Source organism: Convolutriloba macropyga, chromosome 2 (genome assembly GCF_964194025.1).
Source record: "Convolutriloba macropyga chromosome 2, txConMacr16.3, whole genome shotgun sequence".
Taxonomy (NCBI): Eukaryota; Metazoa; Xenacoelomorpha; order Acoela; family Convolutidae; genus Convolutriloba; species Convolutriloba macropyga.
In genome coordinates, this window is record NC_134469.1 from 13,549,271 (window position 1) to 13,575,838 (window position 26,568).

The 26,568-nt window shown below is 37.4% G+C and overlaps 2 protein-coding genes across 3 annotated transcripts in view; one reads left to right on the forward strand and one right to left on the reverse strand.

The window, feature by feature from the left end:
• The window catches only part of LOC142356726 (S-formylglutathione hydrolase-like), a 341,513-nt gene extending 329,199 nt beyond the window's left edge, over positions 1-12,314 (forward strand). For both annotated transcript variants that reach the window (XM_075408538.1, XM_075408533.1), the window contains exons 2-6: positions 60-154; positions 734-825; positions 10,175-10,398; positions 11,651-11,773; positions 11,860-12,314. In XM_075408538.1, the coding sequence (XP_075264653.1) occupies positions 90-154; positions 734-825; positions 10,175-10,398; positions 11,651-11,773; positions 11,860-12,219 (864 nt within the window). In that variant the 5' untranslated portion in view covers positions 60-89 and the 3' untranslated portion in view covers positions 12,220-12,314. The remainder of the gene's footprint in view (positions 1-59; positions 155-733; positions 826-10,174; positions 10,399-11,650; positions 11,774-11,859) is intronic.
• The window catches only part of LOC142334822 (meiotic recombination protein SPO11-like), a 40,832-nt gene continuing 26,500 nt past the window's right edge, over positions 12,237-26,568 (reverse strand). The window contains exons 2-5 of the mRNA XM_075383147.1: positions 17,072-17,224; positions 16,399-16,657; positions 15,839-16,067; positions 12,237-12,788 (exon numbers count right to left, since the gene is read on the reverse strand). Coding sequence (XP_075239262.1) covers positions 12,417-12,788; positions 15,839-16,067; positions 16,399-16,657; positions 17,072-17,224 — 1,013 coding nt within the window. The 3' untranslated portion in view covers positions 12,237-12,416. The remainder of the gene's footprint in view (positions 12,789-15,838; positions 16,068-16,398; positions 16,658-17,071; positions 17,225-26,568) is intronic.

Here is a 26,568-nt window from a genome sequence, read left to right on the forward strand (position 1 = left end):
AATCTGAGCTGCGATTCTAAATGATTCTAAAAGTTTTTGATGTTGTATAGTGTTGTTTCAGATTGTTGATGCTTGCTTATTGATGGTGAATGGCTGAAGAAACAAGTTGTGAAAAATTTTTTGGAGGACTGCAGAAGACCTATTCAGTTTACAGGTTTGTAAAAAAAGTTGTTGAGCTTTATCAGTTCTTAATTTCAGAGTTGTTTCAATTCCCGTCCAAACAAATTCAAATTAGGAAGCAGTAACGTTGTGACAGGTTTCGATTTTTGCTTTAGAACTAACGCGTCTGTCCATGTGTGGCTAAGACAGTAGATGGAAAGTCACATCGAAAGCGAAAACTTGGGCCGGTGGATTGAAAGCTACATTTAATAATGCGCTGAAATGGGAAGTTGTATTAAATGCGCTATTGTGCAGGCCTTAGTAGGTTGTGATAACTTATTCGATCGCGATTGATTCATATGAAGTCCCACTGAGCGCTGAGGCATGGCCATGACCCGTTGGGCAAGGCCAAATTAGCTGAACTCTTAAGACTTGTCAATTGGTCTATATAATACGCTTTTGTTCGCTAGTGTTCCCCCAATGATTTCTACAGTCTTCCTCAAGATGAGCGAATCTCAATCGATCATCTGTCCGTTCGATTTACTGTCTGGTCCATATATTAGATCAACTCTTAAAAGTCAAGTTGAAGAGCAAATCTAGCCAATTGTTGTCAAATTTTGCATTAATGTTTCAGTAATGAGCTGAGTGGGAAGACTACATTTGGCGTGTACCTTCCACCGAAGGCACTTGCTCACGAGAAATGTCCCGTTATATACTACTTGAGTGGTAAGAAGTAACTTTGCTCGAAGAGGTTACGCACCTTGTCACTGTCAATATATTGATGAAATCCAGTGTATTTTCAATTGTTCTAGAGTGGTATCAAAATTTATTGATATTTCGCTCTTCGCAAAGGTTTCCTGAGATTGTCATACTTTCATGAAATGTTCTGCGTGCGTTATTTTTTAAACCCGTTTAGTTTTAAATTTTCATTTGAGTGATTTTTGAATTGAGGAGGTGCGATGTTCACAGAATTTTCATCCAAATTTTGTGTTTAATAGCCGCACAGCGATAGCTGGGGCTATTATTGGCCTTCTCTTGGTTTTTTTTACAATTCAAAGAATTTGAATTGTATTGGGGCGCTGTCTTTTTTTTTACGACTCGAAGAGGAGTATTGGAGAAGTCCTTTTTTTTAATCAATTTTATTGGAGTGAATTTTTAAGCGGGAAATGAAACGCGTGAAAAAATTTGGAGTGATTTGGTTGCTGAACAAAAGTGAAGAGCGGAGCGAAAAAGAGTGGTTTTTTGTTCATACCGCTGTTTTTGAGAGAGCGAGAAATTGATGTGTGAAGATTTTCTCTGAGCGAGCGAAATTTTTTTGTTCACGTGCGGCTTTTAAAAGCAGTTTTTTTGCAATTTTTCTTGTTTATGAGGTCTGATTATGATATTTTATTGGTATTGGATTTGAGCTCGTTCTGATCGGAATTGAAGGTTTCAAGTAGTTAATTTGAGTTTTATGCAAATTTGGAGGTTTTTGATCAGTTTTGCTGATTTTCCGACGAAATTTAATGTATTTTGGCCTTTTGTTTTGTTTTACTGCTTTAAGTGCAATTTGCATAGAAGCTCGTATCTCAAAGAATATCAGGGATATAAATTAATTACAATTTTGTTGGTATAAAACTTTTTTCTGAAGAAAAATGACATAATTTTTTAACCACTTTTTTAATTTTTTTGTTTTTTTTTCGTTTTTTTTTTTCAATCGTAGACAATTTTTTAGCTTGTTATGAATTGCCCATTATTTCGCGAGCATTTCATTGCTCTATTTGCTTTATTTGGTTTTATTTTTTCCTGTAAAATTTAAAAAACACCTTACGTTTTCTCGTTTTTTTTTTTGTTCAATTTGGTTTTAAATGTCGTTTCTATTCTTCCTCAACCTTTGATAGCATTTGGGGAGTTTTCTAATGGAATTCAGTTGTTGTAGCTCTTTTGGATGTCTCTCATTTTGATTGATATTAGTTATGAGTTGTTTTTAAAGAAAATCGAGTAAATCGGAGCAAATTTTGGCCACTTTTTGTCTTTTTTCTAAGTTTTTTGCCTATTTCTTCCAATTTAATGTTTTTTTGTTGGTAACTTTTTCTCAATAAGGAGCATTTTTGTAGGTGTTGATTCTATGAATTTGCACTTGAAGGCTTAGCAGGGCAGTTTTCATTTAAACAAATTATACAAAACTCTAATTCGTTAAAGAGTTTTTCTTAGTCTTTTTTTAGTTTGTTGTTTAACGTTTCTCTGCAAGTACTAGGTGGGCGATTGATCTAGCCAAATATATAACTGATTGATTTCTATGAGTTATGGATGGGAAGCTGCATGTTATCTTTTTGTAGAGAATTTTGTTTGGGTTTTTAGAGAATATTATTTTTTGCTTTTGTTCTTTGTCAAGTTTCCACTTCTCCAGTCTTTTCTTTGTGAATTGGTTACAATGTCTGTCGATTGGTAATATGCCTGTGATGCATCTGATTAGTGAGAATGGTCAGATTTCTACTTCGAGTCGTTTCCGGAATTCTTCCGGCTATGTTTTTTTTTCAAGATCTTCACATATTTTCATGATTTTTGAAGTCAAATTGGAGTAGTGATTTTGGTCACGCCGAAACAGGAAATGGAGCGAAAAAGCGAGTGGTTTTGCGGCGTGAATTTTCGCTCTAATTTTAAAGTAGAGTGAGAAAACGGTGTTTGAACAAAAATTCGGTTTCTCGGTAGTGGTTTTTTGTTCACATGCGGCAATTTCACTCTGATTTTTACTGTTTTTTCGATTTTTTGGATCGGATTTTTTCTAAATGGTTTTCCCAATCCATTCACAGCTCATTCTAGGCCTAGTTTTTTTTGAATTAAATTTTCATATCTCGCTAGTTGGTTTTTTTGTTCACATGTGGCATTTTGACATTGTTTTTTTGTTTTTTCTTATTTTTTTATCTGATTTTAATGGTTTTCTCAATTCGCTCATAGTCCATTCTAGGTCTAGTTTTTCTGTTTAGTCAATGAAAATTCTTTGAATTGTACGTCAGGACGTGTCCTGCTCTGTTTTTTATTTCGTCGTCTTGATTTTTGTTACGACCATATGACGTCACAGCCACTTTTTGTTCATTCGTTCATGCAATTTCAACTGAATTGCATGTGTGACGTCATTTTTTGCTCTTAGTGGAGCAAGTGTTTTTGTTCATGCGCGTGATTAAATTTTTGGTCACACTTGACTTACCTCACTCTCAAAAATGACTTCCTCACTTCCTGACTTTTATTCACTTTAATTCAAAGAGATAAGGTCAAATGGGTGTGTGTCACTCTAAATGAAGGTTATTTGAGATCAGCTAATAGAGGCAGCAATAACTTATACAGATTTTTAATCAAATTATGACAGATCAGCCTTCAATGAAAAGACGAATTTTTTTGGTTTTTCTTTTTTACTGTTTTTTTAGACTGCCGATCTACGAATCTATTGCGGCTATTTTCTGGCAATCTACCAGCTATGTTTCTATTGTTGCTCAAAAACAGATTTCAAATTTGTTTATTTAAGCACAAATTGTTCAAATAGCTACAGTTGCTACTCAAAAAATGTTTTTGAGGCGCTAGCCTCTCGTTATAATTCGGACAACAAACGATTTGACTGCTGCTTTACCTGGCTGTTTGAATACTGTTGAATTGCTCTCGAACAAAGTTATTGTAAATGTGTCTTTTTCAAAATTTCTGCTTGACCGTTTTCGCGCTTTTGTTCTAGACAATTCTTTGACTTCTTTATTGACTTTTTTTCACGCTTGAGTTTTTCATGTTTGAGTGATCTGAGTTGCTCTCATTCTGAAATAAAGTTTTTTACTAATATAAAAGAGATCGTGAGCAAAGGGGAAGTAAAGCAAATGAAGCTTAGTAGTTAAGATAGCAGACCTACCTCCTGGAGGTCGGGGTTCGTATCCGTGGGCCTGGGGGCGTGTTCTTTGCACCCATAAAAATATTTCTAAACTATACACCCTATATATTGTAGGGCACGTAATTTATTTCGCAGCTGTTCCAAAAGTATGCCGGCTATGTTTTTTCACGAGGATAGTTCTTTTTCCTTCTATATATTTTTCGTAACTAATGCTTTTCTGCATTATATGACGGGATGTATGATTTTTGGGGTGTTTTTCAAATATAGCTGGCAGATTGACGGAAAATAGCAGTGATAGCTTCCTCACAAATAACTTCAATATAGAGTGAAATACACACACTCAGTTGACCTTAGCTTGTTGAATGGAACACATTGTCATTTTGAGTGATGAAGTCATTATTGAGAGTTATATCACGTGTAACCAAACACTTAATCACGTAAATAAACACTTGCTCCAATAAGAATAAATGACGTCTCGTGCGCAATTCGGTCAAAATTTCATTAATTGAATAACAAAAAACAGATTCGAAGTATTCGTGACTTCATATGGCTGTAATATAAATCTTGGCGATAAAAAAACGTGACAGGACAAGTCCCGTAGAACAATTACCTGACCAGCCAATAATTTGAACCTAAAAGAAAAATAAAGATGTTTCATAAATTTAGAGAAAATTAAATATATTGGCATTTAAATTATTTTTTTGATATCAGCTTATTGAAAACCAACTTTTATTAAAAGCAGGAAACTGCCAAAAATGATAAAATTCTCCTAAAGGTTGAAAACAAAATTCCGAACAAAACGTGAAAATTGGCTACTGCTTTTTGTGTTCAAGTGAAAATCGCCCATACATGTACCTCAAAAACCAGACAGACGAGAAAAGAAAATCTAGGTTGCACAAAATCTCTAGACTGAGATCAACGTCAATTGAAGCCCCATTCAATGAGAAAACTGAAAAATTTGCAGTAAAATGAAGATTTTCGGGGTTCAAGAGCCGAAAAAGATCTTTCACCTTGAATTCAGCCCTTTCGGGCAACTTTACTGCACTAAGCTCTTGAAGGACAACTATAAACAGCTAAGGGACTCTGATGAAAACTATTGCTCACTGTGTTTTACTTGTTTTTGAATAAAAGTCATAGGAAAACACATCTTATAAAAACAGACAGAATAATGCCGCCAGGAGACGACTAGCACAGTCGTGCAATTTAATCTCTAATTCAGCTTTACCTAATTCAGAAATACCAAGTAAAAAGTAACGAAAATTGAGTGCCTAATGAGAACAATTTTCTCGAAAAAATGCAGACAACTTTTGGTGTGTAGGGGGATGTGACCGGGGAGAGGGATAGGTGAGTAGGGGTGAGTTAGTATGGGCATGTGCGTGAGTGTGCGGGTATGTAGCTGACGGGGGAGTGACGCAGGTAGTAGATGGGGACTAGATATGTTGGTGGCGGGAAGTGGTGGACTACTAAAGTCAGCTTAGGACGCTAATGGTACTTAATGTCCACTTCAATATCTTTCTAACTCCACTCTTGAAAATTTTTGCACCCTTAAGATCACAACTTTTATTGTGACTTCTCTTTGTCAACAAGTGTTCAAAAATGTGTGAAGTAATCTTTAAAAAACAGAGCGCACCAATATACAATTCAAATCATTTGGATTTTAAAAAACAAAGAAAAGGTCCTGCTGTTGCTATGTGGCTATTAATAAACGTTCTTCGATTTGTTCTTCACAATTGGATCTGTAGTGTTCTTATTAATTGCTCTTGAACGAAGCTCATAGCAATTATTGTAAACGTGTGTGTCTTTTTACGACTCGAAGAGGAGTATTGAGATTCTACAGGTTTTTTTTAGCAGAAAGCAAGTTTGCTCTTTGACTTCTTTCTGTTCGAGCGTTTACCTCTGTTTTTGATTGTTGACTTCTGTTTTCGAACACAACTTTAACAGTTGCTTCGTTTGTAATGTATAGTAATTAGGAACTGCTGGTAATGTTCAAGGTGAAGAGGTGATTTTGAGTTTTTTGTTCCTATATAAGTCACCCCTAGTTATCTAAAGTACACCGCACAACCCCCCCCCCCCCCAACCACCTATCAACCCCCCCCCCCCCACACCTACCCCCTAATTTACCCCCCACCTACCCCCCAAACTACCCCCTCCCTTCACCTAACTACCCCCACCTACCCCCCCCCCAACTACCCCAGCACTACCCACCTCCCCAACCTATCTACCCACACACCCCACCTAGCTCCCCCGCACCTAAAAAATTGTCGGCATTTTTAAAACACTTTATTGTGGTTTGTTGGGGAACTTTTGTTTTTTTTTCTCTTGTTATTTTGATGTTCTGATTTTGGTAAGGTTAGGTTAGAGATTATAATGCACGAAGATTCGAGTCGTTTCCTGTATTCTACCGGCTATGACAATTTTTGCATGACAATTTTGACTTTTCGAGTGACTTTTACGCCCTTGACTTTTTGCGTGATCTAAAATTCTCCCAATCACAATTTCAAGCAGCTGAACTCAATTGGCGGCAATTTAATACTAAAAGTCAAATGAAAAGTGCGCCGAAACTGGTGCCATTTTTTACTTTAAATCTTAATAGTGGTATGTTAACCTCTAATGGGGTTATTTGAAGTGCACTATGGAACTTCTTAGTCCCATTTAGGCTCCCCCTCCCTCCCTCCCTCCTTCTCCTCCGCCTCCCCCCCCCCCCCGACTGAAGCAGGCTGCAATTCATTAGAGCTCCCACTAGTCGTTCGAGAGCAATTTTTCCGTCGTTAAGTCGGTTATGTCTTAATCTTTTTGTTTTACTTTTCTTTTTGTACGCATATTACTTCTGACGAAATAGTTTTGCAAACTGATGAAACCCCATCGTTAAGTCTAACTAGTTGGAGTTCATTGAGCAGATGCTATTTGGTTTGTGTATTAAGCAGATACACCTTCAATTTAAAAGTTGATAAAAAGAAAGTTCTGCAGTACATTTTTTGCCTGAGTCAATTCCAAAGGAGCGCGAAGGTTTTGTTCAATGGCAATTGTTCTCTGTTTTCGAGCAAGCATTACAAGCGTTCACCGGTACCGGGGTTCGTAGTAAATTTACATACTTTCGTAGCTGGTTTCCACCTTCGCGTCTTATATTTCAAAAATGAATATTTACATACTTAATCCTTTTGATTGGTTTGCGAGTCTGTTATTAATTGCTCTCAAACGAAGTTTTTAGAAATTATATTAGTCCTGTCGGTCTAGGGAATACTAGTTAAGGGAACAGCTCAAGGGAATACTAGTTATACTCATATTCAAAATACCGACCTCAAATTAAGGTCTAGCCTTTTCAATTGCTCTCAAACAAAGTCCTGTCGGTCTTTTTATGCGATTTTTCGCTTGACCGATTTTTCATCTGACGCTTTTGACTTTTCGTCCTCAAAAACGGGATAAACAGGTAGCGCCCAGCGGGCATTAAGTGGTCTTAGAGCCTTTCAGCTCAAACTGTTTTGGAGACTTATACTTATGGTGTGAAGGGCTGTTTTAGAGGTTGAAGACCCCTCCACTTTTGACCCCTCCCCCCACACTATTGCCCCCACCCCCCCCCCCTCGCGCGCTGTTATTCCCGACCCAACCCAATTTCCCCCATCAGCACTCGGTGCACCCCCCCCCCCCCCCCCCCCACCCGTTTCTAGCTACTGACAAACAACGGCTCACTAAAATCACAAAATCACGCAAATTTATACTATTTTCAACAATTTTTTTTCAACATAAACTTTTTGAAAATTTGACTTTTTTATTTCTATCAGCTCTAGGCGTCAAGGAACCTCCTCTAGGTTTTTATAATAGGTTACTGCATAGTTTCTAGTGGTAATGAAATTGTTTCCACGCTTTAACATTACGAAATTTAGCATTTTTTTGACAAAACGTTCAAATTTTAGTTTTCCTTATTCAGGTCTTTTCAGACTCAGGGGCCAGAAATCCTCCTAGGAGGTTTGATAATAAGTTACTGACAACTTTGTATGGGCCCTGGAATATTTTTTTTCAATATTTTAATGTCACCAATTTTAGCAACGTTTTGATAAAACTTGCTTTTTTTTAAAGTTTTTTCAATTTTTTTATTTTTTTTTCAAAATTGTTTCAGCCTCAAGAGACAGGGAACCTCCTCTAGGTTTTGAAAATAGATTACTGTATAATTTCTAGATGTAATGGAAATACCATGCAAGATTTAAACGTCAGGAATTTAAGCATTTTTTTGACAATTTTTGCCAATTTTTTTTCAATTTTTTAGTCATTATCAAGCTTTTTTGAGCCTCAAGGGTCAGAAAACCTCCGTTTGCGCCTGATAATAAGTTACTGGAAATTTTTTGTTGGTATGGGAATATTTTTCAACTTTTCAATATAACAAGTTTTAGCAATTTTTTTAGTAAAACTTGCAATTTTTCTTCAAAAAGTTTTGCGATTTTTTTTTGATGTTTTTGAGGTTTCGCTAGCCTCAAGAGCATCTGAACCTCCTCTAGGGTCTGAAAATGGGTTACTGTATAATTTTTAGAGGTAATGAAATGTCTTGCAAGATTTTAACATCAAGAATTTTTGCCTTTTTTGACAATTTAGCAATTTTTTTCAATTTTTGGACATTTTGTTATGGTTCAGGTTTTTGAGCCTCGAGGGTCAGAAAACTTCCGTAAGGGTTTGATAAAAACTTACTGGAAAATTTTTGTTGGTCATGGATTAATTTTCAACTTTTTATTATCACAAGTTATAGCAATTTTTTTTATAAAACTTTAATTTTCAAGTTTTTTTGCATTCTTTTTTAATTTTTTTAATCAGGGATGCTGGATAGTCTCTTGAGACAATGAAATGGTTTTTGAGATTTTAATATCTTTCATTTTAGCAATATTTTGTTGAAGTTGGCAATTGTTTCCAAAGTTTTCAGTATTTTTTGTCCTTTTCTGAGTTTAACTACAATTACTGGCCAACAAAACTTTTAGAATCTTGGAGAAGGGTTACTTGACTGAACTTTCGAGACAAAAGTTGGTTTTGAAATTTTTTTAGTGCGAAGTTGAAAACTTTTTGTTTTTAATTTTGCCCTTTTCAGTTTTTTATGATTTATTTTCTAACAAGGCTAGAAAACTGGAAGTTGCATCCCATCATGGAAAATATGCCTAGCTCTCTTTCTCTCTGTCGATTGGGGTTTCTTTCCTTCACTTTCTTGTTCACGTTTTCTCTCTCTCGCACTCTCTCTCTCTCTCCTTGTTGATGCTGCACTTCGGCTGCTGTTATGTGGCGTAATGTTATCATCTCTGATCCTCATTAACAGTGAGTTATAGTATTAATGTTTTTATCATTCATGACTTGACAGGTACTTTTTAGGAATTAATTGTTAATTGCTCTCAAAAGCAATTTGTAGCAAATCTATTAATCCTGTTTGTGTCTTTTGCATTTTTTCGCTTGACCCATTTTTTGTCTGAACCATTTGACTTTCGTCTTCAGAAACGGGATAAAGAGGTAGCGACCAGCTGGCTGAAAGTTCTCTTAGAGCCGTTCAGCCCACTAGTCTTCAAGTATGCGATTAACAGAAACTGTATTGGAGACTTATACTTATGGTGTGAAGGGCTGTTCTTAGAAATTGACCCCACACCCCCACCCACCCACCGCCCTCACGTCAGTCCCCCCAATCTACTTTTGCACCTCCGCTGCGGTGCACCCACGCTGCGCTCACCTTACGCTCCTTCAATTAATCTAAAGCTAGCCTCACTAAACCGTGGCTAGCTACTGACGAAGCCAACCGCTCGTCGGTTGTTTGAGAGCAGTTCGCCCGACGTTAGTCGGTTATGTTTTATGTACCGGTAGAGGCTTGTAATGATCTGCTATGTGTAAATCTGCTATTTGTTCCCTGTATATGTTGTGCAGAGCTTCGAAGATTCGTTTTCACTGAACTTATCTAGTTTTTACGGATGTGGTTTGGAGTGCTTTTTTCATTTGGAACGCTCTGGATGATGGTTTGCGTCGTAGTTGGTGCTGTGTTACATTTGAGAATTCTGATTTGAGGTAATTTTTTGAAGGTGATTTTGCTCCAATTTGCGTTTAAGTGTGGAACTACGGGTTTTATCAAGACTCATATCAACATATTTTTATAAGTTAAGCTCTACGTACAAATTAGCACAAATAAGAAGTAAATAGTAATCGAAATCTGCTTTTTTAATCTGTTTTTCAACTTGACTTTTTGGTTTTTATATTGCTCTTTTTGTACAGGACTTACATGCACAGAGGCAAACTTTATACAGAAATCGGGTTTTCAACGATATTCTGCAGAGCTGGGTCTGATTGTGGTGAATCCCGATACCAGTCCGAGAGGTGCAGGAGTTGAGGGAGAGGATGAGTCGTACGATCTGGGAACCGGTGCTGGATTCTATCTAGATGCAACCGAAGAGAAATGGAAGACACACTATAGGATGTATTCGTACGTCACAAAAGAAGTGAGTTTAATCTCGTTTTTAACAGCCGCACAGCGATAGCTGGGGCTATTATTGGCCTTCTCTTGGTTTTTTTTACAATTCAAAGAATTTTTACAATTCAAAGAATTTGAATTGTATTGGGGCGCTGTCTTTTTTTTAAGATCTGTTCACACATTTTCATGATTTTTGAAGTCAAATTGGAGTAGTGATTTTGGTCACGCCGAAACAGGAAATGGAGCTAAAAAGCGAGTGGTTTTGCGGCGTGAAATTTTTTCGCTCTAATTTTAAAGTAGAGTGAGAATGAGGTGTTTGAACAAAAATTCGCTTTATCGGTAGTGATTTTTTGTTCACATGCGGCAATTTCACTTTGATTTTTACTGTTTTTTTCAATTTTTTGGATCGGATTTTTTTCTAAATGGTTTTTCCAATCCATTCATAGGTCCGTTCTAGGTCTAGTTTTCTGTTTAGTCAATGAAAATTCTTTGAATTGTACGTCAGGACTTGTCCTGCTATGTTTTTTTATTTCGTCGTCATGATTTTTGTTACGACCATATGACGTCACAGCCACTTTTTGTTCATTCGTTCATGCAATTTCAACTGAATTGCATGTGTGATGTCATTTTTCGCTCTTGGTGGAGCGAGTTTTCTTTTTCATGCGCGTGATTAAATTTTTGGTCACACTTGACTTACCTCACTCTCAAAAATGACTTCCTCACTTTGAAATTGACTTTTATTTATTTTTATTCAAAGAGATGAGGTCAAATGGGTGTGTGTCACTCTAAATGAAGGTTATTTGAGCTGAGCTAATAGAGGCAGCAATAATTTAAACAGATTTCAAATCAAAATATAACAGATCAGCCTTCAATGAAAAGACGAATTTTTTGTTTTGGTCTGTCTTTTTTACTGTTTTTTTAAACTGCCGGTCTACGAATCTACTGCGGCTATTTTCTGGCAATCTGCCAGCTATGTTTGAATATTTCCCTATTGAATTCAGTTTCTTTTGGTTTCGGATAATAGTTTGTATAATTAACCAGCGTCATATAGAGTAAAAAATGCTTATGGCTCTGGGCTAAACTTTCTTTTTTTAGCTGCCTGAAATCGTGAAAACGACTATTCCTGAAAGCGGCTATTTTCTGGCAATCTGCCAGCTATGTTTGAATATTTCCCTATTGAATTCAGTTTCTTTCGGTTTCGGATAATAGTTTGTATAATTAACCAGCGTCATATAGAGTAAAAAATGCTTATGGCTCTGGGCTAAACTTTCTTTTTTTAGCTGCCTGAAATCGTGAAAACGACTATTCCTGAAGCTGATATTGCAAAAGCTGGAGTTTTCGGCCATAGTATGGGTGGTCATGGAGCGTTGACCATCTACTTGAAGAATCCTGATAAATACAAGGTATCAAATTTTTCGTCTTTACTTTTCGAGGTTTTTCATGTCATTATATTGTTCTCTAGGTAATCTCAATTATTGTGTTTATTTAGAGCTGCTCTGCTTTTGCTCCCATAACGAACCCACTGAACTGTGCTTGGGGGCAGAAAGCGTTGCCGGCCTACCTCGGATCGGATTCAACTAAATGGAGTCAATACGATAGCTGCGAACTCATGAAAAGTTTGCAAGAAACACAACTGAAGTCTTTGAACCCTATTTTAATTGACCAGGGCTCTACAGATCAATTTTTAATCAACGGCCAGCTTTTACCTGATAATTTGGTTGCAGTTGCGAAAGATAAAAGCGTTCACTTGAGCTATCGTCTACAGGAAGGGTATGGACATAGTTACGCTTTTGTGAGCACTTTTATGGAAGACCATTTGAAGCATCATGCTCAGATCCTTCTTGGCTGATCAATTAAAACTTTATCTGACTGAAAACTGAAATTGTCTCTTGATATCATCTAAATCATTTTTGTCTATACAGAACAATAACTTATTATCTCGCAGTTGTTTTTCTAAGAAGAAAAGACCTAGCTTATTTAATCGTCATCTGTTACTTCTGTAATAGCTCAAAAATGTGAGTCCGATTTGGTGTTAGCTTTTGGTCATTAAACAGACCGTTCGAGCAATTCAAGCTCGGTTTCAAAGTTTTCCAGGTAGCCCTCAACATCTAGAAAGCTTTCTCCACTATTATCGTCTGCTCCAGAATAGTCTTCACTGTACTCAAAAGCGTCGTCGAAAATTTCATTTTCACTGTCAGCTTGCTCCTCTGATTTCGAAATTTCCGAGACAGTGTCTGTAAATCCTCGCGATAGTGCTTTTATCTTGTCTGTGATATAAGTTGCGAGGAACTTGAAGTTGGCTGAAGATGCAGCCAGTGCTTGGATCTCAATTTTGTACTTCATTGTAGAGAGAAGATCCAGCTCCATTTTCCAGTCACTTGACTCAGTCATGTATGGCCTCTTCAACATCTCTTTGATCTAGAGGAAATCAAACACAAGTTCTCAACAGAAACAATTAGGTAGGTAGTTTATTGAAGGAAATCTCACGACCAATCAAAAATTGCAAGAAGGTGCGCATAAGACTGTTTAGCATAGACTGTGTCCGATATTGCTACCTGAAGAAACTCAGTCATAAGTTTTTTTAACTAGAAATACCAATGATGATCAATTTTATCAAGTATCTATTAAAACTATACGAATCCCACTTTTGAACGGAAGCAAACAAATAAGAAAATAAGACGCGGTTTTTCGAATGGTACTTTTTCCTTCAGGAGGAGTTTAGTAACAGCTGTCAAAAACGTGAATTATACCTAAAACCCAGAAGATGTAACAAAATTTGCTGTCTGCAATTTCAAGCTAAAAAATTTACAAAACTTTATAACAGTTTGGAATGAGGCTGCGAGAATATCAGCCTTCCTCAAAAATAAATTTCACTGAACTACTCAGACTACAATGGCTGCTGAATGGAATTGCGACAAAGGACTTTTAAGAAAGTTCAGATCAACACTATTCTTTGATAACCAGAGGAAATGGTGTTAAAATTAGGAGATTTTCTTAAGAATTTCAATAAGAATTTCATTTTATTCTTAGATTCTGAAGTTTGATACTTTAAATTGCTTTTGAATGAAGTTTGAAGCAAATATTGTAAAAGTGTGCGTTTTTGCGCTTGTGTGCTAGAACATTTGACTTATCAAATGACTTTTTCACGCTTCTCTTGTCATTTGTGAATGATCTCAATTGCTCTCACTCTGAAATATAGTTTGCTGCTAAAGTTTGTAACTATGCGATTGTAGCATAGGAAATTACAAGGGCCTGATACCCGAGTGCTGAATTTTTTTTCGAGGACGCAGTAAGCCGCGGTTTCGAATCCAACTTGGTCGGATGTTTTTGCGCCCAAAAACAAAAATTTATCTACGCTACAGTCCTTGAATTACATTGCCTTGCTTGTTGGAGAGCAATTTATCCGATGTTAGTCAGTTTGTTTTATTTGCCTAAAATATGTTGAAATATTTGAACTGAAGGGATTAAATGTCATAAAATATAAAATGTTCGTGCTCTGCTGTGTTGTTCACTAAGTAGCAGATTGCATAAAAGCTACGTGAAAGCACAAAAAACTTGTTTGTTAACGTAATTATTTGCAGTAAAATACACTAGTAAACTTTTCTTGTGATTACAGAAAACAAAAAAAATACAACACCACACTACAAAAGCAATTTAATTGTTCAATCATTAATAGCCGCAAAGCGATAGCTGAGGCTATTATTGGCCTTCTCTTCGTTTCTTTAATTTCGTCGTGATTTTTGCTACAACCATATGACGTCACAACCACTTCAAATCTGCTTTTTGTCCATTCGTTCATGCAATTGCAACTGAAGTGCGTGTGTGACGTCATTTATCGCTCTTAGTGGAGCGAGTTTTGTTCATTTGTGTGATTAATTGTTTGGTCACGCTTGACTTTCCTCACTCACACAAATGACTTCCTCGCTTTGAAATTGACTTTTATTTACTTAAATTCAAAGAGATAATGTCAAATGGGTGTGTTTTATTCTTAATGAAGGTTTTTAGAGAGCACCTAATAGAGGCAGCAAAAACTTATATAGATTTTAATCAAAATACAACATATCAGCCTTCAAGGAAAAGATGAATTTTTTTGGACTGTATTTTTTACTGTTTTTTGAGACTGCAGATCTACAAAGGTATTGCGGCTATTTTCTGGCAATCTGCCAGCTATGTTTTCCTTTTCGTTTTTTGATAATTTATTACCGTGCATATTTTAAGCAACTCGCTAATATGAAAAATCACCAAAAAAACGATAAGTTGTTAACAACATTTTTCGAAAGCAGTTTTGAAGGGCCTACGAAAGTACAATGTTGCTATCATAATGAGGTTTGGTAAGGTGTGTTCGAACAACGTCCTGAACCCTCTCCGGTATCCCGAACACTATAAAAGGCATGGACATGAAAAATGTCGAACTTTTAAATCGTTACTTTTATAGAAGGTCAACGGTTTGAAACAAAAAACGTTTTGTCAAAATGTTGCGCACTATAAGATCTAATGGTCCAAAATAAACTGAAAATGAGATTCTTCGGAAGATAAAAAAAGTTTTGCTCCAATCTTGATTTTTATTAAATTTCCCTTAGCGACATTTCGTTCTTGAAGCAGACGTTTAACTTGTTTATGCCTATACTTCCCTAGTCAATTTCCGGCTTGGGCGTTAACCTTTATCTGTCAAAACAATTGTTTGAATACAATAAAGGTTTCTAGTTTCTTTGAAAAGTGTATTTGAGTGTTAAATAACTCTAATTTAACTGCTTAAACACCTATGAAAATTGCGCTATGGTTTTTGACTTTTGAATTTTCGAGAATTGACAATATTTAAAAAAAAATATCTGATCCAAGAATTATTCTCAAAAATAGAGGTAATCACAAAAATAGAAGTAAGTGTCGCTTTAAATCAGAAATAGCAAAACTTTTTTAACATAGATTTCATAAACTTAAACAAGCTAGTGTGCAGGTCATTCAGTGAAAGCATGTTAAACTTTGTTGTGGCGTTGTGATTTTTTAAAACAGGAAGGATGCGGAAGTAGGTTCATTCGCCGGTAAGCAAGTAGTTTATGAAGAGTGTTAGCATGGAGATTGTTAGCATATAATTTTTTTGGTTTGAAATTAAAACTGATGTCCAAAGAATTGAAAATTTTAATGACCTTCATCGTTTCGTTGAACTTTCCCCTAAATCATTAGGGAAAACATGCAATTTTTCAAAACCCTACTATCTTTAGTAATTTGAGAATTAAAATTTGAAAAATGCGTAATTGAGAAAATTAGCAGTTCTCATCCTTACGAGGTCTCTTGTGGACTTGAGAAGGGGCAAATTTTTCAAATTAAAAACGTCGCTTTAAAAAAAAATGCCACGTATTCAATATTGCGCCATTAGAAATTTTTTATCGGAAAATAGCTACATGAAAATTAAGTCAAATGGACCGCTCCAAATCTTCAGAAGCAGGATATTTTAAATCGTTGTTACGCACGCGTGTGTAATCGTTTTCCCCCATTTCAATGAGGAGTTCTTCATTGATATTGAGGTCCTCGATTTCAGAGGGAAACACTCCTATCCAGTGAAGACATGGAACTGTCAAGTGTGGGTTGTTGACTGCGGTGTTTCTTGACCCATACTTGTACTGCAGCATGATATCGATCCCATGTACATCTGCATCGCAAAGCACAAACACTGGAATGTGTAGAGTTGCAACTAGATATCTAAACATTCTGAGAATGCTATCATTTAGAGATTCATTTCCCTATGGCGTTCTCTTGCCTTATGAACAGGTCTAAAAAGAACTAAAACTGCAGTTATTATTTGGAAATCTGACACCTTCGACTCAATGACGGTTTATTTTGATTTTTCCCACCTTTCAGACTTCGTTTTTTAGTCGCTATCTATCGACGATTAAGACCAGCGCAGATAATTTCCCCTTCCTATAATTTGTGAACGGAATACCTTGTATATCTAGCAGCTCTTGTGCACAGAAAACTTGTGCATAGAATTAAAAATCTGGATATTAATTAAGATTCTGTTCTGTTAATATACCTCAAAAAAGCACGGCTGGCCACGTCTGGATAGCCCTTGGCTGTAAACAGAATAAATGGAGGCAGCCATGCGAATATCTCATTTTGAATCAGATTTTGAAAAGTGGCATCCTTCTCAACCACAAGTACGAATTGAGCGGTGGAGGAAATATGTTGAATCTCGTCAAGCATCCCCGGAACCAACTGTGGACTCACGGTGCAGTCCAGAGGAGTATCTGAGGAAGTGTGCAGTGTCAACACTAAGTTCCCACACACTAGACCTGATTAAAATGAAGTCCTTGCTAATTCATTCAATATAGGGATCTTTTCCGTTTGTGCCCCCCCCCCCCCCCCAATACTTTATGCGCCGCCAGCTACAGAGCACGTGCCATTACATAGTAAATCATTATGTAAAAATATGGCACGTGCGTCTGGGGGGGGGGGGTGCAAATAATATGCACCCACTAAGCTGGGGGGGGGGGCACAAACGGAAAAGATCCCAATATAGGATTGTAGCACATTGGCGAATATGTGATCGTTTTGGAGCATATAGCCTGTTATTTAAATACCATACGCAAGAAAACTGAGGGTCGATGAACCCCGCTAGAAAAATAAACCAAAGCAAAACGGAAAAAAACACGAGAATAGTTAAGGATTTTTCGAACGTAAGCTCCTAGTCATTGTAATCAACTAACTCTTAGCAGATGAGATGACGTGTAGATCCAGTCTGTCTACTTGTAGAATGCTGCAGATGACATCCACACTCTTATCTAGATTCCTCTGTTTCTGGTCGTACGTGTTCACGTTCTGATAGAATATGTCACGCTTTGTCGCAAAAACATCATTCACTAAAACAATTATTGGTTCTATTCTGTCCACCAAGCCTAGTTGACGTATGACATTCTGCCCCCTCCCCCCCCCCCCCCCCCCGAAGCGCACGTGCTAATTTTTTTGCAGTAATGTGCTATATAACAATGCATAAATTGTATTGGGAGGCATAAAGCCAAATTGTCCAGGTTCCAGACGGAAGATATCTGATCAGACTCAAACGTTATTGAACTTTTTTTATTCGCTTGAAGTGCGTTTGAATTCAAGTGCGCTCAAAATAGTCGCTGTTCAGACTATACTGCGCTCGAAATGGTCTCTGATCAGGCCATTCTATAATCAAAATGACCAAGAAGAAGAATTAATTTCTAATAAAAGTGTTAACATCAATTAATTACCAAAAAAATACATAGAGAGGGCAGAAAACGGAGCAATAATGCTTGCTAAAGTTCTGCCCCACGGCATAGACCATCATGTGCTCGCAATGGTCTCTGATCAGAGCCACCTGCGCTAAAAATAGTCTGATCAGAACAGCGCCTATCATCAGTGAGTGGTTCATTATCTTTCCTTGAATATTCATTAAATACTTTTCATAAAGATTGAATTTTATAGCAAACTATTAACCTTAGAGTTCAAAGAGTAAATTGAATCAAATTTTGCCTGAGAAAAAAAAACACATTTTCTAAGCAAAAATGGCGCTGATGAGACTTAATTCGCAAAGTTGCTCCTCATTGGACCAATTACGACTGAAATTGTCGCATTAGAACGACTTGCGCCTGATACTGCTTCTCCGGAGATCAGATGCTCTCAAGTCTATCTTTGACCTTGTCAAACATCATAAATTAATTCAGTGCAGTAAATTTATTATACGATGTACTTAATTTATTTAGTGTACTTATTCCTGAGGGGCATGTGTACAAGTCAATGTTATTTCACATGCTAGTCTGTTGTTCCCATTTCCCATAGCGGGAAATTATTGTTCACGTTTGTTATGACTTCTGGAATACCAGTTGCCTTAATTTTCATTCTCTTAGTTTTGCACTTCGCGTACAGTTGCTCAATTTAACTTATTCTTCATTAACTGTCTTAACGGATTAAGTAAAGTAGACGAATAATCACCAAGCGATTCGCTAAGCGGATTCAATCAGAAATTGAGTAAAGCGCACTCGCCGCGCAAGTAGGACATAAAACATAAACGCAACTAGCGACTCAAGATCAAGTACGCAATTTCACTTGCGTACGACATGGCGCAGTCAGCAACTCAGAAGCGGACCCCACTTGGCATTGAGCCATTTTGAGATAAACCTAGTGTAAACCCTCCGCTGAAATGGGAAAAGTGGCAGATGCAGGCCAAGTTAGCTCTTCTTGCGAAAGAAAAAATTACACTAGACACTTTATTGGAACCAAAACCCGAAACAGTGCAACTACCACTTGAACCGATCTATGAGGATACGATAACAGGATCATCGGCACAGTCGGATAGGGAAAGATTGGCGAGGAACGCTCAATCAAAAATGAACTGAGAAAATCAGTGTCAGAGACAACTGGAGATAGGAATAATGTGCGGAGACAAACCATGGGCACAGACCGATCGAAAGACTGTGTCAATGCTATATCTCAGTTTGGGCACTGAAGGACGTCGAATTGTTTGTAGCCAAAACCCACACCTCAAGATGGACAGTCTCTCAACAGCAGAACTTTGGACAATCATGGAAGCAGCATTTATTCGTCAGCGCAATATCACATTTGATAGGTACGTACTTCTCACCAAAACAGACAAGAAGAGAGTCTATCGAACATTTCTTTGGAAAATTGAAAGAACTTTCTGACAATTGTGAGCTCGGGAGTCAAGAAGATACTCTTATCAGAGACTTATTTATTGCAACTATGTTAGATCCGGAAATTCAACGGGAATTGTTGCGGGAAACTCTAGAACCAGACCAAGCATTACGTTTGGCCATAAATATGGAATTAGGTCAAAGAAACCAACTACAAATTACAAACTCGCAATCTGCTCCGCAAGTTAATGCAGTAATTCCTCAACGATCTTTTCGACCACCGAATCAACGGCCGACTACATCTAGTTTTACTCGATCACCAAATCAACTGTGCAGAAACTGTGGTTTAACTTGGTCAGCTAATCATAAAGTCAAGTGTATTGCGAGAGGCAAGGCTTGCAATAACTGTGGTCTCCAAAACCATTTTTCGCGAGTGAGCAGGAAACCGAAGTCATCATCAAATAAACCCACCCGATCTAATGTTAACTCTGTTGAAGAAACTCCAACTGACCAAACGGTAAACGCCATACAAAATATGAATTATAACCCGCAATGCGAATCAGACTACGATAGCTCAGATGACAATATGGTCGCTAGCATGGCAAGTAACGCAATACAGATCGAACCAAAGAATACCATCTTACAAATTGGTAATAACCACGTTGGAATTCTCATTGATTCAGGCAGTGTATGCAGTGTTTTACCCGAGTCTCTTGCTTCGGAGATTGTTGAAAATTCACCTCTTGCACGTTGGCTGATGATAGCGCCTCCCCAGGAACTCAAAACATTTTCAAACGAACCCATAAACGTGACGGGTATGATACAGGCACCAATTGCGAGCAATGGATGGCGACTTGAAGAAGCTGAATTTGTGGTAGTCCGTGACGGGCTAAAACCGCTAGTGGGTAGAGATCTATTTGACGCTCTCGGAATATCAGTAACCCAAATCCAAAAAAATGAAGGTAGTATGGTCAACACTATCACATCTCAATGTCCATTTAAAACACGTATTGCAAAACAATTTCCTCAACTTATTACACGTATTGGTCGCTCAAAAATACACATTGTTAAATCTAAATTCCATCGAAATTTTCAGCCAAAACACCAAAAGGGTAGAAGAATACCCATTAATTTACAAGAACGAGTAAATAATGAAATTAAAAATTTTCTTGAAGAGGGACATATAGAAAAACTGAATAACTGTTCTGACCAATACTTTTTTTCACCTATTGTAATCACAGTCAAACGAGATCAAACCATAAAGTTAGCATTAGATTCAAAAACTCTTAATAAATTAATACACAAGAACAAATATCAGATGCCAAATATTGAAACACTTATGGATTCCATATCACAAATAATAACAAACTACAAAACAGAACCAGCGGAACAAATATTTTTCTCTACTATAGATCTTAAATATGCATACAGCCAACTAAACCTACACCCTGAAACTGCTAAACACTGTAATTTTAATATTGTAAGTGGTGACATGACAGGCACATATCGATTCAAAACGGGATTTTACGGTCTTACAGACATGCCTGCCGAGTTTCAGAAGGCAATGGATTACACCTTGATTGGTCTTAAAAATACATTTTGTTTCCTAGACGACATCTTAATTGTAAGTAAAGGTTCTGAAGATAATCACTTCCAACTTGTATTAGATTGTCTTAAAAAACTGGACGCAGATAATCTTCGAATTAACCTTCCTAAAAGCCACTTTGCGAAGCAAAAAATTTCCTGGTTAGGATATAATATAACTCAATCCGGGATATCGCCACTCGAATCTAAAACATCCTCTATTATGTCATTGCAAACACCTAATACACGCAAAAAATTACGCTCATTTCTCGATTCAGTCCACTATATTAGTAAATTTATTCCCAATCTAGCTCAACTCTGCCATCTTTTAAGACCTCTACTTCGTAAGTCAACTAAATACATTTGGACTGACGCTCATACGCTACATTTTAATGCCATAAAAACCCGCATAGCAAATCATACAGAAAACATTCACTATAACCCCCAACTCGAAACACGAATCAAATGTGATGCTTCTCGCTCCGGATTGGGAGCAGCACTAGAACAACTAACAGTTGACGGTTGGAAGCCGATCTTTTTTGCATCAAGTTTTTTAAACAGTAGTGAAGAACGTTATAGTATTAACAAATTAGAACTTCTTGGGGTAGTATGGTCCATAGAATATTTTAAAAATTATTTGTATGGTAAAGAATTCACTGTTATCACTAATCACCGCGCATTACTTTCCATTTTAAAAGAACATCGATCAAATAAAAGTTACAATAGTAGGTTATCACGATGGGTTGATCGTCTTTTGCTTGATCAATTCTCAATAGAGCATCTACCTGGCGCGAAGATGGGACTAGTTGATTACATATCTCGAAATCCATATCAGCCAGTAAAAAGTGTTTCCAAATATGATGAGGAATTTTTAGTCGCAACGTTATCAAGCATACATTCTGATGCCCAATTACTTCAACGAAAACACAACCTCTTAGCTCATTCAATTCATAAATTATATATTGATATTGATGGTGAAAATAAAAATTCCACCACTAATACTGAACAAGTTTTAACTATAGATTACGTAACACCAAATCCTCAAACAAAAATTCATGAATTATTCGCCCCGCGAAACAATAGTCCAAAATTATGTTCAAAACAAACTTCTAATTTAGACATAAAGTCCGCCCAGCGTGTACGCTTAACAAATGTTAGTTCAAATCTCGCGGCGCGAAAATACAACTCTAATGTAACCTCCCTTAAATTCAATCATCAGTATAGTAAACACGCCTCGGGCGTACACTTAACTTATAATACTAAATCATTCGCGGATCAAAAATATAACTCATTTCTTCATCCCACTAATAGTATTAATTGTACTAGTGCACATGATCAGCGAGTACATTCAACTCAAAATAATTCCGTGTTCGCACATACATATCCTACTTCAAAAGTCAACACTTCTAAATTAATTAAAACCACTTCCAATCTCGCATCGCGAGTACGCTTTTCTTTTAACAAATTAACACCCGCCAGGCATAATACTTTATTAAATACTCAAAAGACTCGAATGCATTCCTCAGATGCCTCTTTTGCAAAGCAATTTACTAAATACCCAATTCATTTTACATTTGCGTCATATAGTCTACCATTTACAATAATCCTGTACAAATTGAGCCTCAAATGCTTGTAAAAAACAAGAAAAGCGTCACTCGCTTACCAAAATACTTCTAAATTTGCACCAATAAGTCACTCTCACTTGTCAATCAAAAATCAGCCTCAAATTCCCACCTTTTTTAGTAAGCCACACTCAAATACTTTAAATAACTCACGTGCTCAATTAACAAACAACAAACAAGTGCTTTTTGCCCAAACTCAACCTGAAATTCAGTTGTCTTCCCCTTTGTCAATTAATTTAATTGAAAAACTCAACTCTCATCAACAATGAGTCAAAAAACTTCATCTCTAAAGGGAAAATCAATCTCCTCCCGAACAACAAGAGCTTCGCCCCGCGTATCGTTTACAGACAATGCAACCACAAGTACGCCACGCAGATCCTCCTCTCATTCAAATCTAAGCACCCCACTAACGGATAGCCCCCAAGTAATGTCTTTTGAGAGAGTGGTGGGAAAAGTGTTCAGCAAAGGGTTAATCGCATCCCTCACAAGCAGGGATGCAGTTCTGAAGGAGGTTCGGGACTGTATAATACGGGGAGATGAAGAACGACTATAGGCCCTCAGCCCGTATCTCCATAGCTATTGGCGGGACCTTCATGCGACTGGCGGGTGTGTTTGTATGGACGAGAAGGTGGCCATTCCGAATGCGATCAAAGATGCCCTCTAATTTAGACATAAAGTCCGCCCAGCGTGTACGCTTAACAAATGTTAGTTCAAATCTCGCGGCGCGAAAATACAACTCTAATGTAACCTCCCTTAAATTCAATCATCAGCATAGTAAACACGCCTCGGGCGTACACTTAACTTATAATACTAAATCATTCGCGGATCAAAAACATAACTCATTTCTTCATCCCACTAATAATATTAATTGTACTAGTGCACATGATCAGCGAGTACATTCAACTCAAAATAATTCCGTATTCGCACATACATATCCTACTTCAAAAGTCAACAATTCTAAATTAATTAATACCACTTCCTATCTCGCATCGCGAGTACGCTTTTCTTTTAACAAATTAACACCCGCCAGGCATAATACTTTATTAAATACTCAAAAGACTCGAATGCATTCCTCAGATGCCTCTTCTGCAAAGCAAGTTACTAAATACCCAATTCATTTTACATTTGCGTCACATAGTCTACCATTTACAATTAATTCTGTACAAATTGAGCCTGAAATGCTTGTAAAAACAAAAAAGCGTCACTCGCTTACCAAAATACTTCTAAATTTGCACCAATAAGTCACTCTCACTTGTCAATCAAAAATCAGCCTCAAATTCCCATCTTTTTTAGTAAGCCACACTCAAATACTTTAAATAACTCACGTGCTCAATTAACAAACAACAAACAAGTGCTTTTTGCCCAAACTCAACCTGAAATTCAGTTGTCTTCCTCTCTGTCAATGAATTTAATTGAAAAAACTCAACTCTCATCAACAATGAGTCAAAAAGCTTCATCTCTAAAGGGAAAATCAATCTCCTCCCGAATAACAAGAGCTTCGCCCCGCGTATCGTTTACAGACAATGCAACCACAAGTACGCCACGCAGATCCTCCTCTCATTCAAATCTAAGCACCCCACTAACGGATAGCCCCCAAGTAATGTCTTTTGAAAGAGTGGTGGGAAAAGTGTTCAGCAAAGGGTTAATCGCATCCCTCACAAGCAGGGATGCAGTTCTGAAGGAGGTTCGGGACTGTATAATACGGGGAGACGAAAAACGACTAAAGGCCCTCAACCCGTATCTCCATAGCTATTGGCGGGACCTTCATGCGACTGGCGGGTGTGTTTGTATGGACGAGAAGGTGGCCACTCCGAATGCGCTCAAAGATGCCCTCATTGACGATTTGCGTGCGAGTCACCCAGGTAGCTGGGGGATGGTATGTATGGCTCAGCGCTGCTGGTGGCCATACATGAATCGTGATTTGCTTGTCGAAGCAATAGAGTGCAAATCTTGCACTGCTATCGGTAAAAATTTAAAATCTGTTATTCCCGCAAAACAATTTAAAGCACATACACCATGTATAGTTCCGAACCAAGAAATACAACTAGATTTTGCAGGGCCCATTAATAACGAAAAAGAACATGAAATATACATTTTAACATGTATTGATAGATTTTCAAAATATCCTTCTGCAGAATTGGTTGATAATGCAAATGCCTCGAATGTCATAAAATTCTTAGATAATTATATACAAACTCATGGAGTTCCTCGTTCCTTAGGAATAGACCAAGCTCGTTGTCTTGTAGGTAACCAAGTAAAAAATTTTTGTATGAAAAATTTATATCACATTAATACCAGCTCCGGCAAACGATCATCGTGCAATAGGTTTAGTTGAAAGACTTATTGGTACTATTAAACAACGCTTGGCTTGTATAAAAGAAGCAAATAAAGAATTAAATTTGTTCACCATTAAAGCAGCATTAAAATCAATTATATACCAGCATCGCATATGTAAACATAAAACAACTAAGCTTTCGCCATTCGAATCTCACTTTGGGCGTAAAGCCAATACACCACTTAGTAACATAAGTACTCAACCAAAATCATCTGATCTAAGTTATGAAAAAATTTTGAATCATTATTTAGATGAAGAAACTGTAACCCCTAATGAATTGTTGCCGGAGGAACACTGGCGAAACAGCCGGAGCGACGACGAAATCGAACGCAATATGTGTAAAGCGACAAAGGACGCCACCACTCGCAAACAGCTAGCAACCGATAATGAATCCCTTTTCCTTCGCACCACGCAAGCGCATCGTCCACTTCCTCTGAAAGAACACGCCGTACAGTTAAACATTGCCCGAAAGAAACATCTTCATAAAAGATCCAAGAAAAATCTGGATGGTTTGTATGAGGTGTTGGCCCCAGGATCGGTGGTACAAAAGACCGATCAATACACTTCTGTCATTCTCGAACCGGGGAAGATGGAAGTAACAGTGCGCAATAGTGATATTGCGAAATTGGGTACTCGGGAAGAACGAAAAACCAAATTAACTGAATTTATTAACCGTCGAGGACCCCGCACGCACGAGAAGACAACTGAGGCCAAGATACTTAGCCACATCAAAGAGTGTACCCGCATACAAAAAGGAGACCGAAAAATGAAGCACCGCAAACGAGAAACTGGTAGCGGTGTATCATCAAACAAATCCAACATTGCTCGCGCAATGCGAGTACGTATGCCTAAAGTACCGGAAAATTTCGCTCCCCAAGTAATACCCGAAATTCCAGAGGCTGCTCCCGAACAGCAAATTATAACTGGAGAAGTATTAATTGCACCCCCTCCTACTAATAATCAACCAGACGTACTCTTGTCATCTCCATCGGTTCCAACAACAACAACATTACCACATATACTGACAAGAGCAACAAAACGGACTAGAAAAAGTCCTAAATATTATGGTTACGATAAAGAAGACTCGTCTGGTGACTCCACTAATTCGTGTCCCCCGAACTTTGCTCCACCTCGTAGGAAACGACGCGTAGGAGATATCGAATCGATACAACCTTCGGTTTTACAAACAATTGTTGATACAGCTACGCGGGTTGAACCTATAGCAAACGACTTTCCCTCGCCTATCATAGGACAGGTATCACCGACAGACCCCCGTATACGACCAGCAGATCACAGTACTTCAAATGAGCTCATCATTGATGAAGAAGACATGTGAAAAACTCTGATTAACTAAAACTTGATACATTAATATTTATGACTAGCTATGATAACCAGTAAAAATATTGTTGATACTATTTAACCGGTGAATAAGTATTAATATTATTCATATTGTTATTAAAATTTTATTTTACGCAATTTTAATTTTCATTGAAGCGGGAGAAATGTCATACATCATAAATTATTTCAGTGCAGTATATTTATTATACGATGTACTTAATTTATTTAGAGTACTTATTCCTGAGGGGCATGTGTACAAGTCAATGTTATTTCACATGCTAGTCTGTTGTTCCCATCTCCCATAGCGGGAAATTATTGTTCACGTTTGTTATGACTTCTGGAATACCAGTTTCCTTAATTTTCATTCTCTTAGTTTTGCACTTCGCGTACAGTTGCTCAATTTAACTTATTCTTCATTAATTGTCTTTACGGATCAAGTAAAGTAGACGAATAATCACCAAGCGATTCGCTAAGCGGATTCAATTAGAAATTGTGTAAAGCGCAATCGCCGCGCAAGTAGGACATAAAACATAAACGCAACTCGCGACTCAAGATCAAGTACGCAATTTCACTTGCGTACGACAGATCTCAACGACGTAATTTCGAGTGCATAATCAAGAGGTGTGCGTTTTAGTGCGTCTGATCAGAAGTCTGTGATCTCTGGGACTGCATTTATTTTTAAAACGCTAGTAGAAGACACTATCAACTTG